This window comes from Malus sylvestris, chromosome 8 (genome assembly GCF_916048215.2).
Source record: "Malus sylvestris chromosome 8, drMalSylv7.2, whole genome shotgun sequence".
NCBI lineage: Eukaryota > Viridiplantae > Streptophyta > Magnoliopsida > Rosales > Rosaceae > Malus > Malus sylvestris.
In genome coordinates, this window is record NC_062267.1 from 2014482 (window position 1) to 2028142 (window position 13661).

Here is a 13661-nt window from a genome sequence, read left to right on the forward strand (position 1 = left end):
GAAGACCATGGGCAACGAAATTGATTTTTGGATGAATTTTTTTTTTAGAATTGTTATTGACACTTCAAAATTCTTATTCTACACTCCAAACTTTCTATATTTGGAAAGAAAAATTACACTTATGAAGAGTGTAGAATGAGATTTTTGGAGTACCAAAACACTTCTCTTGTTCTTATTGGATTTCATTGAGTGCATAGTTCAAGCCCATCAACCAAGTCCATGGCCCATATGGGCAACAAAAAAATTTCGTTTCCAAAAATAAAAATCAATTATATCTCCGTATTTTAGATAAATTTAGTGTAAATTATTTTTATCGTTTGTGAATATATCTACATATAATAGGTCAAGATTGGTGAACATACACACTTTCACATGTATTTTTACACCCGCTTTTTAAGGCACACTCTAACATTTTTCAAAAATTTGAACTGTCTATATTTTAAATCACTATTCGTGGATCATGTCTACTAAAAATCATCAAAATTCAAAATCATATGACCGTCGATTAAATGATACTCATTTTAGTGTTTCTTTGTATAATCGTATTCAGCTATTCGTCTATTTTATTCGCTACAAATGAATGTTCCAATGGTTTTAGATTTATCTATTCTTTGTAAGATTAATCTATGAATGATGAATTAAAAGATAAACTGTTTAAATCGTAAAAGAGTTACAATTATATATATAGGGTAGGATAAAAAGACACCTGGGCACACATTACAATATATATAGATCTTAGGATAAGAAGACACCTATTTTTTGACACAAAGCATGCCCAAACTGGTTGCTGAAGGAAAATGACGGCCTTGACCTTAATTGAGAGGTTTTATGTTCGATTCTTACCAAGGCGAGTTTGAACCATATTATTGTTAACACATTATAAGGCTAAGCCCAGCCCCCTCCTCTTAGTGTAATTAATATCGTTTGTTCAAAAACTCTTTATAGAGAAATAAAGACTAAGGAGGAAAAAGTATGAGAGGAGGTGAGGGAAGAGAAATTGGAGGGAGAGAGTCATACTCCAAAAAGTGAACACAAGATGTTGACTTGACTAATCGTGACCGTTCGAATATGAGGAGACCGAAGAGAAGGAGGGTTTAGCGGGGAGAAAATCGTACTCCATTTTACGCAGCTCTAGAGTATATAGAATAAGTATTTATAGGAGGAATGGATATGGGATGTTGGATAAATAAATGATACCTAAGTTAATTGGGTAGAAAATACAAAAAGCCAAACCGAACAAAATTCAAATAGCCAAACGTCTCTCAATTAAATGTTACGTTACAAATGTTACAATATAAAAGAAATGTTACGTTACAAATGTTACAGGATAAATGAAAATTAATAAATAATTATTCTTGATTTTATGACTTCAAAAGTGCTGGGGAACTTTGAGCGTTGTGTTTCTTGTCAAACCAAATACAAGAACTATCACAATGAAGAGCAAAACGATTTAGACGGTGGGCGATACTATTTAATTACCTGTCGATGTACAAGAGTAGAGTGACCTTCAGCGATTGTAGATAGCATAAGTTTGTAATCCTCAACAATCGGTCCAACCGAAGACATATTGAGAGAGCCGTTCAAAAGAACAGTTACAATCTAGAGTGAATGGCTTTCCAAAGCCATCACGAGCAGCCATCACTTCAACTTGCAGAGAAAGGTAATATGGTCATATCGTCTCGCAAAGTAGCCACAAAGTTGCCATCACAGTCTCTTACAATTCCACCAACTCCACCCAAACTGATACCAGGACCCATCAATAGTTAACTTGAGTCTACCACTAGGATTGGACCCTTACAAGACAGGTGAATGATCTCTGTTCGCTGCAGTTCCAGAGAAGGCAACTCTGCTAAATATTCTCGACACCAACTCAACAGACCAATAGTCGAAGAACTAGAAAATCAACAACCACGCACGTGATGACGCCACGCTGAAGCTGAGATACAAAAGAAAACGCGTGCGGGAGCGGGTTAGGCTGCCAGTGGTAGCTGGGGGGTCGCAGTCCTCGTTCCCAAACCTTTATAAACTAGCAACTCTTCACTGAGCAGCATACGCCCTCTTTTGGATATTCTTCCAAGTTTCTATTTTCCAACTTTAGTGAAATATACTTCAGTAAGCACGTACACAGATTCAACAGAAGATATGGGATCGAAGTCTGAATCCGTTTGTGTCACTGGCGCGTCCGGTTTCATCGGCTCCTGGCTCGTCATGAGACTCCTCGAGCGCGGTTACACCTTCCGTGCCACCGTGCGTGACCCCAGTACGTCTATATATCTTACATTTTGCTTTTTGACTTTTCGGCTTTCATAAGTATTTGATTAGAGTTAATGTTTTGTGATTTTATTTATGGACTGCAGCGAATCAAAAGAAGGTGAAGCATCTGTTGGACTTGCCGAAGGCGGAGACGCACCTGACGCTGTGGAAGGCGGATCTGGCGGGCGAGGGAAACTTTGATGAAGCCATACAAGGCTGCACCGGAGTGTTCCATGTTGCTACACCTATGGACTTTGAGTCCAAGGACCCCGAGGTATCATGCATGCATGCATGCGCAAAGAAAAAATGATTCATATACTATATATACTGCTGTACGTAGTAATACGAATAGGGAAATTTAAACTCGTATCAAAAGATAAAGTACCGAGAAGTGGTAACTAAAACAAGAATAAGATAATGGAAAACTAAATTTTGTATGGTTTGACAGAACGAAGTGATCAAGCCAACAATCAATGGACTTTTGGACATCCTGAAGGCATGCCAGAAAATCAAAACAGTTCGAAGGTTGGTGTTCACATCCTCAGCAGGGGAACCGGATCCCAATAATTTGAGCCTAAGGATCAGTAAATCAGGATCGTTGAAATTTTATTAAACGGCTACAAATAGGGACCTGTCTAAAAGTTATAATAATTGTAGTCGTTTGATCAAATTTCAACGGTCCGGATTCATTGATTAGTGGGCTCAGATTATTGGGATCTGGAGGAGATCCGGTTCCCTCAGTAGGAACCGTTATTATGGAAGAGCACAAAAAGTCGGTCTACGACGAATCCAACTGGAGCGACTTGAATTTTGCCGCTCCATCAAGATGACTGGTTGGGTAAATAAACATGATCGATTTGTTATTGTTATTTCAAAATAATAGTCGCGAACAATACATATTCTAAATTTAACCTACTTTGTTCAGATGTACTTCGTCTCCAAGACTCTAGCTGAGCAAGCTGCATGGAAATATGCCAAAGAAAACATTGATTTCATCACCATTATCCCAACTCTTGTGATTGGTCCATTTCTCATGTCATCCATGCGACCGAGAAATTTTTAATTGTAATGGGAACACAAGTGGTACACCACATGTTTTAATAAGAGAGGTGAGAAATTTTATTTTTTAAGTTATTAATTTTTTAGCACATATGTCCTACCATTTATATAGTGACACGTGGTGTACCATCCCATGTACGGTCATACAGAAAAATCTCTCCATGCCATTGAGCCTTATCATTGGACTTTCACCAATCACACGTAAAATTAAAATATCACTCGAATAAAAGAAATAAGTGTTGTATAGTTCTATTGTTAATTATTAACCTATGAAATAAGTGTTGTATAGTTCTATTGTTAATCATTAACCTATGTAATTAACATCAAATTATTTAATTATGGCTAAATCGCCAAAATTGTTCCTGACATTTGCATAACTCATCACTTTGGTCTCTTAGATTCCAAATCGATAAAAGTGGTCCCTGAGATTGTCCACCATCCATCATTTTGGTCTTTCCGTTAAAAACTCCGTTAAGTGTCCCGGAGCTTTTGGCCGAAAGTTTGAGCAATTTTCAAAGCTTTGTAACTCAATCGTTTCTTAACCAAATTTGACCCATAATATATCAAAATGAAGATAGAAAAATGTAGAATAAGATTATACCTATTTTGAAGCCCAAAGGTTGCCAAGAGATGGCCGGAAAATAGCCTCAAAGTTGACTGGTCCGAATGAAAACTTGAAAACTTGAAAACTAGCCGGAAACTGGGTAAATTTTAAATGTTCGTAACTTCTTCAATACTTAACAAAATCAAGTGATTCAAAAACGAAAATCATACTTCTCGAGATGAAGAGAATGATACCTTTTTTTACGGCCAAACCACGGCGATATAGCAGTTGAAAAAGTACCATTCTCTTTGTCTCGTCGAGAAGTATGATTTTCATTTTTGAATCACTTGATTTTGTTGAGTATTGAAGAAGTTATGAACGTTTAAAGTTTACCCAGTTTCCGGCAAGTTTTCTAGTTTTGGCTCGGACCAGTCAACTCTGAGGCTATTTTCCAACCATCTCCGGCAACCATTGGGCGTCTAAATAGGTATAATCATATTTTACACTTTCCTATCTTCATTTTGATATATTATGGGTCAAATTTGGTTAAGAAACGATTGAGTTACGAAGTTTTGAAAATTACTCAAACTTCCGGCCAAAAGCTCCGAGAAACTTAATGGGGTTTTTAATGGAATGACCAAAATGATGAATGGTGGACAATCTCAGGGACCACTTTTATCGATTTGGAATTTCAGGGACCAAAGTGATAAATTATGTAAATCTCAGGAACCATTTTGGCGATTTACCCTTTAATTATTTCAGGAACTAAATCACATTATGGCATCATCAAGCAGGGGCAGTGTGTTCACTTGGATGACCTCTACCTTTCTCACATCTATTTGTACGAGCATCTGAAAGCTGAGGGCCGCTACATTTGTTCGTCACATGATGCAACAATTCACGACCTTGTGAAAATGCTCAGAGAAAAATATATACCCCGCGTAGAATATTTCCATGAAGTAATTGCTAATCAATCCCTCCTAACCCTTAAGATAAATTAACCAATCAATTCTTTGTTACGCATATCATAATTGTTAACTAAACCCTAATGCAATGCAGGTTCGAGGGCATTGACGACAACTTAGATACTATTCATTTTTCTTCAAAGAAGTTGAGGGACATAGGGTTTGAGTTCAAGTACAGCTTGGAGGACATGTTTGTGGAGGCTGTTGATACGTGCCAGGCAAAGGGCTTGATTCCGATTCTGGCCGAGAAAACTAAGGCTGCAACGTCGTCGACGTCAAAATTGCCGGTTAAAATATTGATGAGTGATTAATGTTTGCACTTTGTGTCGAGGCTTAATCTCTGTTGTTTTACATTTGATGGCCTGGATTTGATCTATGTTGTTAAAAAGTTAATCTCCAATTAAGTATAATATTAGAAAGTGGGCGACTCAAATTATAATCAAGAAAAGTAACAGCCACAGCTCGAAGTTCACAACAAATGACGAAAAGTCCAAATGCCAAAAAAAAAAAATCTTTGTCGTGCACCATTTTAAGCGGGAAATAAATAGTACTCAAAGGTGAAACAGAATGGAAAGGATCCCCGATCTCTTCCTCTTAATCTATCAAGTTCAGAAATTCTGATCATTGAAATTTGATAACAGTTAAAATTATTATAACTTTTAAAGTGGGCTCTTGTTTATAGCCATTAGATCTAATTTCAATGGTCTGAATTTCCGGACTTGGTGGATTAGGAGGAAGGGATCCAGAGATGATCCATTTCCAAATAGAATGTATACTAGTGCAAATAAATATTAGAAGCACTAGTAGACATTCTCTCTTGCTTGACCCTGGCTACGAGCATGGTGAAATTCCCCATAGCATCTTTGGGTACGAAAGTGATGGATAACCGTGGTTTACCACCAGCTATCGTCCTTTTAAAAAAGAAAAAGACTTATGTTGTTATGTGCAGTGGCGGATCCAAAAAAAATTATTTGGAGGGTCACATGGAAAAGTTCACAAACATTTTGTTGACCCTAAAAACTACCAAGCCTACGTGGCGCACAGGCCGAGTAATCTACGAGCTAACTACGTCATTCAGTGAATACGGGGCGTGCCAACTTGTCAGTCGAACTCGACCGAGGAGTAAAATTTGTTGATGTTGCGTTGGGTGCGCTGCTGACTTATGAATCTCGCGACTGCGGTCGAGGAAGGAACACTCTCGGCATTCGGGTTCTAGAGCCTGAAGACAAGACTGCTTGTTCTGCGAAGTTCAATATCAAATTTGGCTTTCAATGTGCCGAATGTAATAACTTGTAACAGCTCACTTCGCTGAGAAGGCTAATGAGATGACCCTGACCAATAAGGATTCGGAAATCCTTCTCAACTGAGACTTGGATAGATAACCAACTGTTCTTGCCGCAGTGCTATTGATGCCAACGGAAGATGCTGCGAGATCGGCTGATTCTACGGCGACAGAGCTATCTATGCCGACTGAAGATATCACCGGTTGCTTTCACAGTGTTGTTGATGCCAACGGAAGATGTGTCAGTGAAAAGAGAAAATAAAAAATCTCAAAGTTGTTGACAGAGTTTGCGCAGGGCAGTTGTGTGTTGAATTGGAGGGCCTCTTTGTGTTCCACGACCTCTTGTATTTATAGTGGCTGCATATCTGCTCGCAGCCTGATGGTATTTGGTAGAATTCAACTGCAACTCAACCTCTTGGAAGAGAGATTGATCCGCATGTCATCTTTCCTTCGTACGACCATCCGTCATTTATCACCCACTTTTAAATGGATAATAACAAACCAAAAAAACCTAATCCTATCAGCAACTTCCAAGTGACAAAGAACATTAACCAAAAATGATAATGACTATATCATGCATGGCTGACCACATTCAAGCACACGTGGAGGTCATCAATTTTTTCATGCAGACAAGCACACATGGTTGTCCAAGTCCAATTTAGCATCCTCATCTTTATGAATGCACAATGCATTAATCTCTCTGCCAAGCAATATCCATTTTCCCAACCAATGCCGCAATGTATTAGGACTCTTGATAAAATACTCTGATGCTCTAATCCACCACACGTTTAAATTCCAAGAACCCCAAATCAAATTGAACTGTACTGCTCACTTTCAAGTTGAAGATATAATTTGCAACTCATCTTGTACAAGAAAATATCAAGATAATTCATTATTAAAAGATAATATCATGATTAAAACCACAATATATCCTCCAATTATCTTAACAATTCTGTCATCCAACGGTTGAGAACTATGTTCATCAACGGCCTTGATTGCACGAGCCGATAGTGTAAAATCGGGTCCAAACACATTTCTTAGACACATGATAACCTCAAAAATTAAATCAGAGTTCCATTATTTATAACTTATAGAACAAATAACAATACAAGTTACAATAGTAAACGACATGTTTTCATATTTTGAAAACGCTCCATCATAGCTTCATTATCAACAGAAGGAAAAACACTGATTTAAACTGGAAATCGCCGATTTCTCTACAAATCCTTCACTCCATATATGGAACCACATTCACAAGAAGTTGAAACGTCTTTCTATTCAGCAAACTAGAACGTATAGAAAAGTTTTCGATGGTAAGAATTTGATTATTGGACGTAGATTTATTGACAAATTTTAGTTTTTGTGTTTGTTTGTACCATACTTCACTAATTCCTAAACTACCGAGTACTGGTCAACTTTAGGCCTTTAGGGACCTACTAAAAGACTCCTGTTGAGGCACCCCTGCCAAAGCACAAGGATTTCTCTCCAACCAAGAGGTCAATCACGATGCAACACATGCCAACATTAGAATAAAGCTCCTAGAGTCGCACATAGACTGTGGACGAAAGCATGGGACTCTCCTCAACTATAGAAGGAGATTATTCTCCTACGATTAATCCCTAATGCCATCATTATACTTAATTCATTATTAGAACTCACTAATGATGATTATGCTTGAACCTGTTGGAAATTTTGAGTAGAAATTTCTTATGTGGGGTTTGTCCTGTTGGAAGTATGCCCACAAAGCCACTCATTTGATGTAATAGCTTTTTGGAATACTTATTATGTTAAACTTTTATATGTTTAATGGAGGGCAAATCTTATTGTTAATCACTGTTTATTATATCATGTGTTTAAGCAATAAGTGAATCCAAGGAATGTATTTGTTCTAAGAGATAAGTGATCTAAGTGAGTTAGATTATCGAGACCTTTCTCTTATGTTCATTCCTAAAACGTTCCTAGCCATAGGATTGCCAATTGGGCATTGACAATCCGCTAAGGTTAGTATGTGTTATGTTGACTCAAGCGTGAGTATGACTAGTCTCAAGTGATTTGGTGTTGGACACTAAGACAGACACATAGGTGCTCGAAAGAGTAATCGAGTACACTGAACTACGATCAAATCAGAGTTCGAACATACATGTCATGTAAGAACTCTAAGGTTGCAATATGCAAAGTAGTCCTTTGACCTGAGGCATCATAGATGTCTAATGGTTAGGTCCTTGATCTTTGATCCTGTCAATGGCATTCCCTCGGAGTGTCCACGGCATTGTTGGGGTCAAGCTATCTAGTCATGTAGACATATGAATGTACAACAAGGGATCTCTAACCTTCCATGGTGGAGGGAGAATACTCTAAGATATGATTCTAAAGTCTTTGACCAAAGCAAATGAATATGACTAAAGGAAGGATGTTCCAAATCATATTCAAGGGAATCATATAAGAAAGTATCACATTGGATAGTAGACATGAAACAAACTATCACTTAAACAATGTGATTAAGAGTATTGTATTAGAGAAGGACCGTATTGCATTGTAATTGTAACTGGATAGGTTCTCCAACCACTTCTAGTTAGCTTGGGTAACCATGACATGCTGCTAGGCGTCAACCATGGTTTGTGGAAGCCCTAATGGTTAGCAAACACTAATCAATAAAAGGGAGAATTGAAATGTGGTTTCAATTCACAATCGATAGTTAAGAGTAACATCGCCCACTACCTCGCTAATTGGAACCTAATGGATCGTACACCGAGTAAGGATGTATGTGAAGAAATTATATGAAATGGATAAGCAATTAAATGGTTTAATTGATGAATGGTCAAGATTAATTAATTAGTTAATTAATTTTACGAAAGGTTCGTATTGGGCTTATATGTTGGTTTTGGGTTTCGGGGCCCAAAAGCGTTTTGGTCCAAAAGGCCCATTATGTTTAAGTTGTATGACAACTAAAACAAAATGAGCAAATAGCCCAAGAATACCAAAGAGGCCGGCCATTAGGGTTGGATGGGCAAAGTTTGCTTAATTGCAAGTTTGCCACTCACCAAAGAAATGAAGTATAAATTCAACTTTATAGCTTCAAGGGTTTTCTAGTTGAAATTGGGTGAGACATTTTCTCTCTATTTCTTCTAAGAGGCCGGCCATTAAAGGAAGAAACATCTAGCAATCTCTTCTTCTTTTAAATCATCCATATCATCTTCACAAGATACAACCTTGGTGAAGAGACTTAGAGACATCAAGCTTTTGGTGTTTTGGAGAACAAATCATTTTTCCTCAAATCATCAAAGGAGCACTAAAGGGAGGAAAACACAAGAAGGATTCAAGGAGCTTGGAGGTGACTTGAAGGCCCTCCACTTGGGTGAATCCCTTGTGTAAACAAGGATGAGCTTCAAGGGTAAATAATCACTAAATTCTTCTTTCTCTTTAATGTTGTTAAAGAGTTTATTTTGGTTCACCATATACTAGGCTTTGAAAGTCATGGGTTTTATTGAATTGTTTTTTTTGGATGCATGCCTATATTAATGAGTTAATAGTATGCATATGTATTCAAATGTTCATACTTGTTCTTAGCTAGGAAAATTTTTTTCCTTCATGTCCCACATTGACCATTCTCACAAGGTCTCCACGCTTTATAAAGCTTTATCTCTTATAGAAAGTGATTGGAAGATAGGCATTGGAGAAGCAAATTGGGCTCACCCTTGGGGTTGGGCTTCGGGGTGTGTTAATTAATTGGTAATTAATATATAATTAATTATCAAAAGATGGGCTCTAATAATTAAATTATTTAATTAATTATTTTTTGGATTTAATTAATTATTTTTAATTAAATTCAAATTTAATTATTTATTTATTTTTTATTAAAAGATTCATCCTTTCAGATGAAGTCTGAGAGTTCTTTCTGAACACAGAGCAAAGCACCCATCTGAAGAGATGTCTCCCAACAGTCACACCCCATTCTCATACTTGTTGCAAACAGGCATTATACATCCATCTGCATGGCATTTAGAACACATAAAATAATCAACTTCATCTTCTACATTTCTAAACCCTCTTAAGGAGAGAACCACACTAAATTTGCCAGAAGTTAAATTTTTCGGTGCTGGAATTTTAACTTGATCGTTGAATCCTGGTGAAGCAGACATCCGTAGAACTACAAGCACAGAGTAGGGACGAAATTTCTGTTTCAAGGACATTGCGGTACGCAAGCCTCGATCTTCAAGTTGTCTGTTTTTATAATTTGTATTCTAGTTTATATTCTGTTAATTCCTATTGCATTTATTATTTATTAGCATATATAACTTATCACAGATTGTTGACATATATTCAACAGAACCTTTGTATTATGTAAATTCTACACCTCGTGGACGTAGCCAAACTTAGAATGAAACACATACATCTTGTTACCCTCACTAAGTGACCAGAACAACCTCGTGAAGGTCACGACTTTAAAACTTTACATAAGTCCATCTGATTTTGTGCATTTTATTTTCTTATTATTTACATAAGTCCATCTAATCTAACAAAATCTACAATTTAACCCAAATAAAAAAGAAAAATATAATACAAGAATAAGCTTACTAATGATATTTAAATCATTTATAGATCTTAAATCCGATAAGAATATGATCCGATCCAAATGAGATGCTAATCAAATTTGTCCGATTTTCTAATCAACAATAAATATTGTACTTTTTTTCTAAAAAAAATAATTATTCCAGGTATACTTTAATGTAGTGAGGTCAATTTTTAAAATGTATATCGAAATATGTATCAAATTCGTAAAACCGTTATGTTTACAGGTCTATTTGAGTGAATTATGATGCAAAGTGTAATTGCTATAAAACTTTTCTCTAATTGACACGTACGATAAGAATCCCCCTGCTAATAAAACTCCGTGACTGTTTCGGGCATCTCCAGTTTTCGATTTTACGAAAAACCCCTGAAACTGAAAACCCACGGGTACACTGAGCTCGACTGTTCCCACCAAAACCAATGGCGGCGGCGATTTCTTCTCACCTCGCGTTCCGATCAGACAAACCTTCTCTCTCCTCTTCATTTTCTTCTTTCGCCGGCCAGAGTATCCGCCGATCGCCTCGATGCTCCGCCAAGCTCACCGGCATTTCCCGGCCTTCTCCGGCGAGCCTCCGACGAATCTCGTGCCAGACCTCCGTTGCTACTTCTTCGCCTGCGTCGGTCGCCGACGGAACAGGTCAATTCTCGCCTCGCATTCTTAATCTGACTGATTACTTGCTTAGCTAGAAGTTAATTTCTGTTCTTTCGCTTAATACGTTTGGATTCAGGGTTTAGGCACTGTGTTGGATTTATTTTTGTGCAATTCCAAATTGCAATGGTAAAGTGCTTGATTAGGGTCTAGGGTTCTTGAAATTCTCGGAGGTAATTAAATGGCGATGTTCTTGAACAATGCAGGCATGTGAGTGTTGGTGAGTGAATGTCATTTCGGTTTGGAAGATTTGGCCGTTGTGGAAATTAGGGTTTCTGATTGAAATTTGATATAAGGAAATTAGAACTGTGTCGGGTCGCTGATTAGAACTTTGCAATATGAAAAACTGATTCTTGAAATCTCCGAGCTTATGAAGAACCTAACTGTAACTGGAACTGTAATTCTTTATCTTAGACGACGGTGCTGAATTGTGAGAAGAATCGATGACTTTGGTGAAATGTTGCCACAATATTAGTGCTTGTTTGGATGTGTTTTTAAAATGATGGGAAGTGGTGAAAATGTTTTTGGAACCAATCCTTAGTAAAAATGCAAGTAAATTCTGAAAAAGCACTTAAAGTGCTTCTTGGAAGAAGCACATAACTGGTGCTTCTTGAGAAAGCACTTTAAGTGCTTTTGGAATCAAAAAACATTTTCTCTAGAAGCGCTTTTAGCCATTTTAAAAGCACATCCAAACGAGCTCTTACTTGAGAAAACTTATACCATTGCGTTATCTTATGGCTTAGCGAAATCAATTATCTTCTGACTTGCTGCTTTCCATGTTTCTTCGTTTTTCAGCAAAATCTGAACTGAAGGATTTTCTGCACATAAATGATTTTGACAAATCCACCATTCTGAAGATCTTAGACCGAGCTGCGGAGGTCAAGGCACTTCTCAAATCAGGAGACAGGTCATTTCAACCTTTTAAGGGGAAGACAATGGCTATGATCTTTGCAAAGCCTTCCATGAGAACACGTGTCTCATTCGAGACTGGGTTTTCCTTGCTAGGAGGTCATGCCATATACTTGGGACCTGATGCTATTCAGATGGGTAAGCGGGAGGAAACTCGGGATGTTGCACGTGTTCTGTCTCGCTATAATGACATTATTATGGCGCGCGTCTTTGCTCATCAGGTATGCTGGTGAGTTCTTAGTTTGTAATTTACCAAAGGCGATAGACTTGCGTAATTAAAGTTCAGTTCTGGGCTGGTTAGAGTATTTGTTATGGCAGCAGTATGTCCATGTGTAAAGAGTTTTCTCATGGAATCTCGTGAATGTTTCCGCTTGAGCAATGTACTTAGAAAAGGATTTTTCTTCACCTGTTTTGTCGCAGGATATCCTTGATTTGGCTAAATATTCAACTGTACCCGTTGTCAATGGCTTGACAGACTACAACCATCCCTGTCAAATTATGGCTGATGTCCTCACTATCATTGAACACATTGGTCAGATAGAAGGAACTAAGGTCGGTCCATTGTTTTGCTTGCTAATTACGGTTTTTATTCTGCTAGATTTAGAATGAAGTTTCCGACTGTAAATTCTCTGCAAATTTCAGGTTGTCTATGTCGGAGATGGAAACAACATTGTCCACTCCTGGTTGTTGATGGCTGCTGTTATTCCTTTCCACTTCGTTTGTGCCTGTCCCAAGGGTTTTGAACCAGATAAGGAAACAGTTGAGAAGGCGCAGCAGGCGGGTATCAGCAAGATTGAGATTACAAACGATCCAAAGGAAGCGGTCAAAGGAGCTGATGTTGTGTACTCGGATGTGTGGGCTAGCATGGGGCAAAAGGAGGAGGCTGATTCTCGCCGTAAAATTTTCCAAGGATTTCAGGTATGCGCTATGTTTATCTAAAATTTTCTAAGGATTTTAGATATGTTTGTCCGGTCGGGTGGCTGATGTTGGTTATATATTTGACTTGTATTTCGCGCTGTTACTACAGGTCGATGAAAATCTAATGAAGATAGCAGGGCCGAAAGCCTATTTCATGCATTGTTTACCAGCAGAAAGAGGAGTGGAAGTGACCGACGGAGTAGTTGAGGCCCCAAATTCTATCGTCTTTCCCCAAGCCGAGAATCGCATGCACGCACAGAACGCTATCATGCTTCATCTGTTCGGAGTTTGATTACACATGATATCCCTAGCAATGAAACCTGAAACTGCCTTGGTGTACTGAGTTGTATCGACAACAGTACAAGAACGTTTCAAGTTTAGAGACACTTTTTAGCCGAAAATTAGGTGCAGAATTTTGCGCTTTCGGATCTGTACTCATAATGTTGTTTGCTTGTTGACATCTATGGGGCCAGAGCAAATGCAAACTTAATGCATGAAGTTTTCGAGTCATAA

At 37.9% G+C, this 13661-nt stretch overlaps 1 protein-coding gene and 1 pseudogene across 1 annotated transcript; both read left to right on the plus strand.

Moving 5' to 3' along the window:
* Positions 1-1763: 1763 nt before the first annotated feature.
* LOC126631240 (bifunctional dihydroflavonol 4-reductase/flavanone 4-reductase-like) lies at positions 1764-5113 on the plus strand (annotated as a pseudogene).
* Positions 5114-10989: 5876 nt separating this feature from the next.
* On the plus strand, positions 10990-13661 carry LOC126631238 (ornithine transcarbamylase, chloroplastic-like). Its single transcript, XM_050301413.1, has 5 exons — positions 10990-11309; positions 12117-12451; positions 12651-12782; positions 12873-13148; positions 13258-13661. Exons 1-5 carry the CDS (start codon positions 11093-11095, stop codon positions 13438-13440), a joined length of 1143 nt encoding a protein of 380 aa, XP_050157370.1. The 5' UTR covers positions 10990-11092; the 3' UTR covers positions 13441-13661.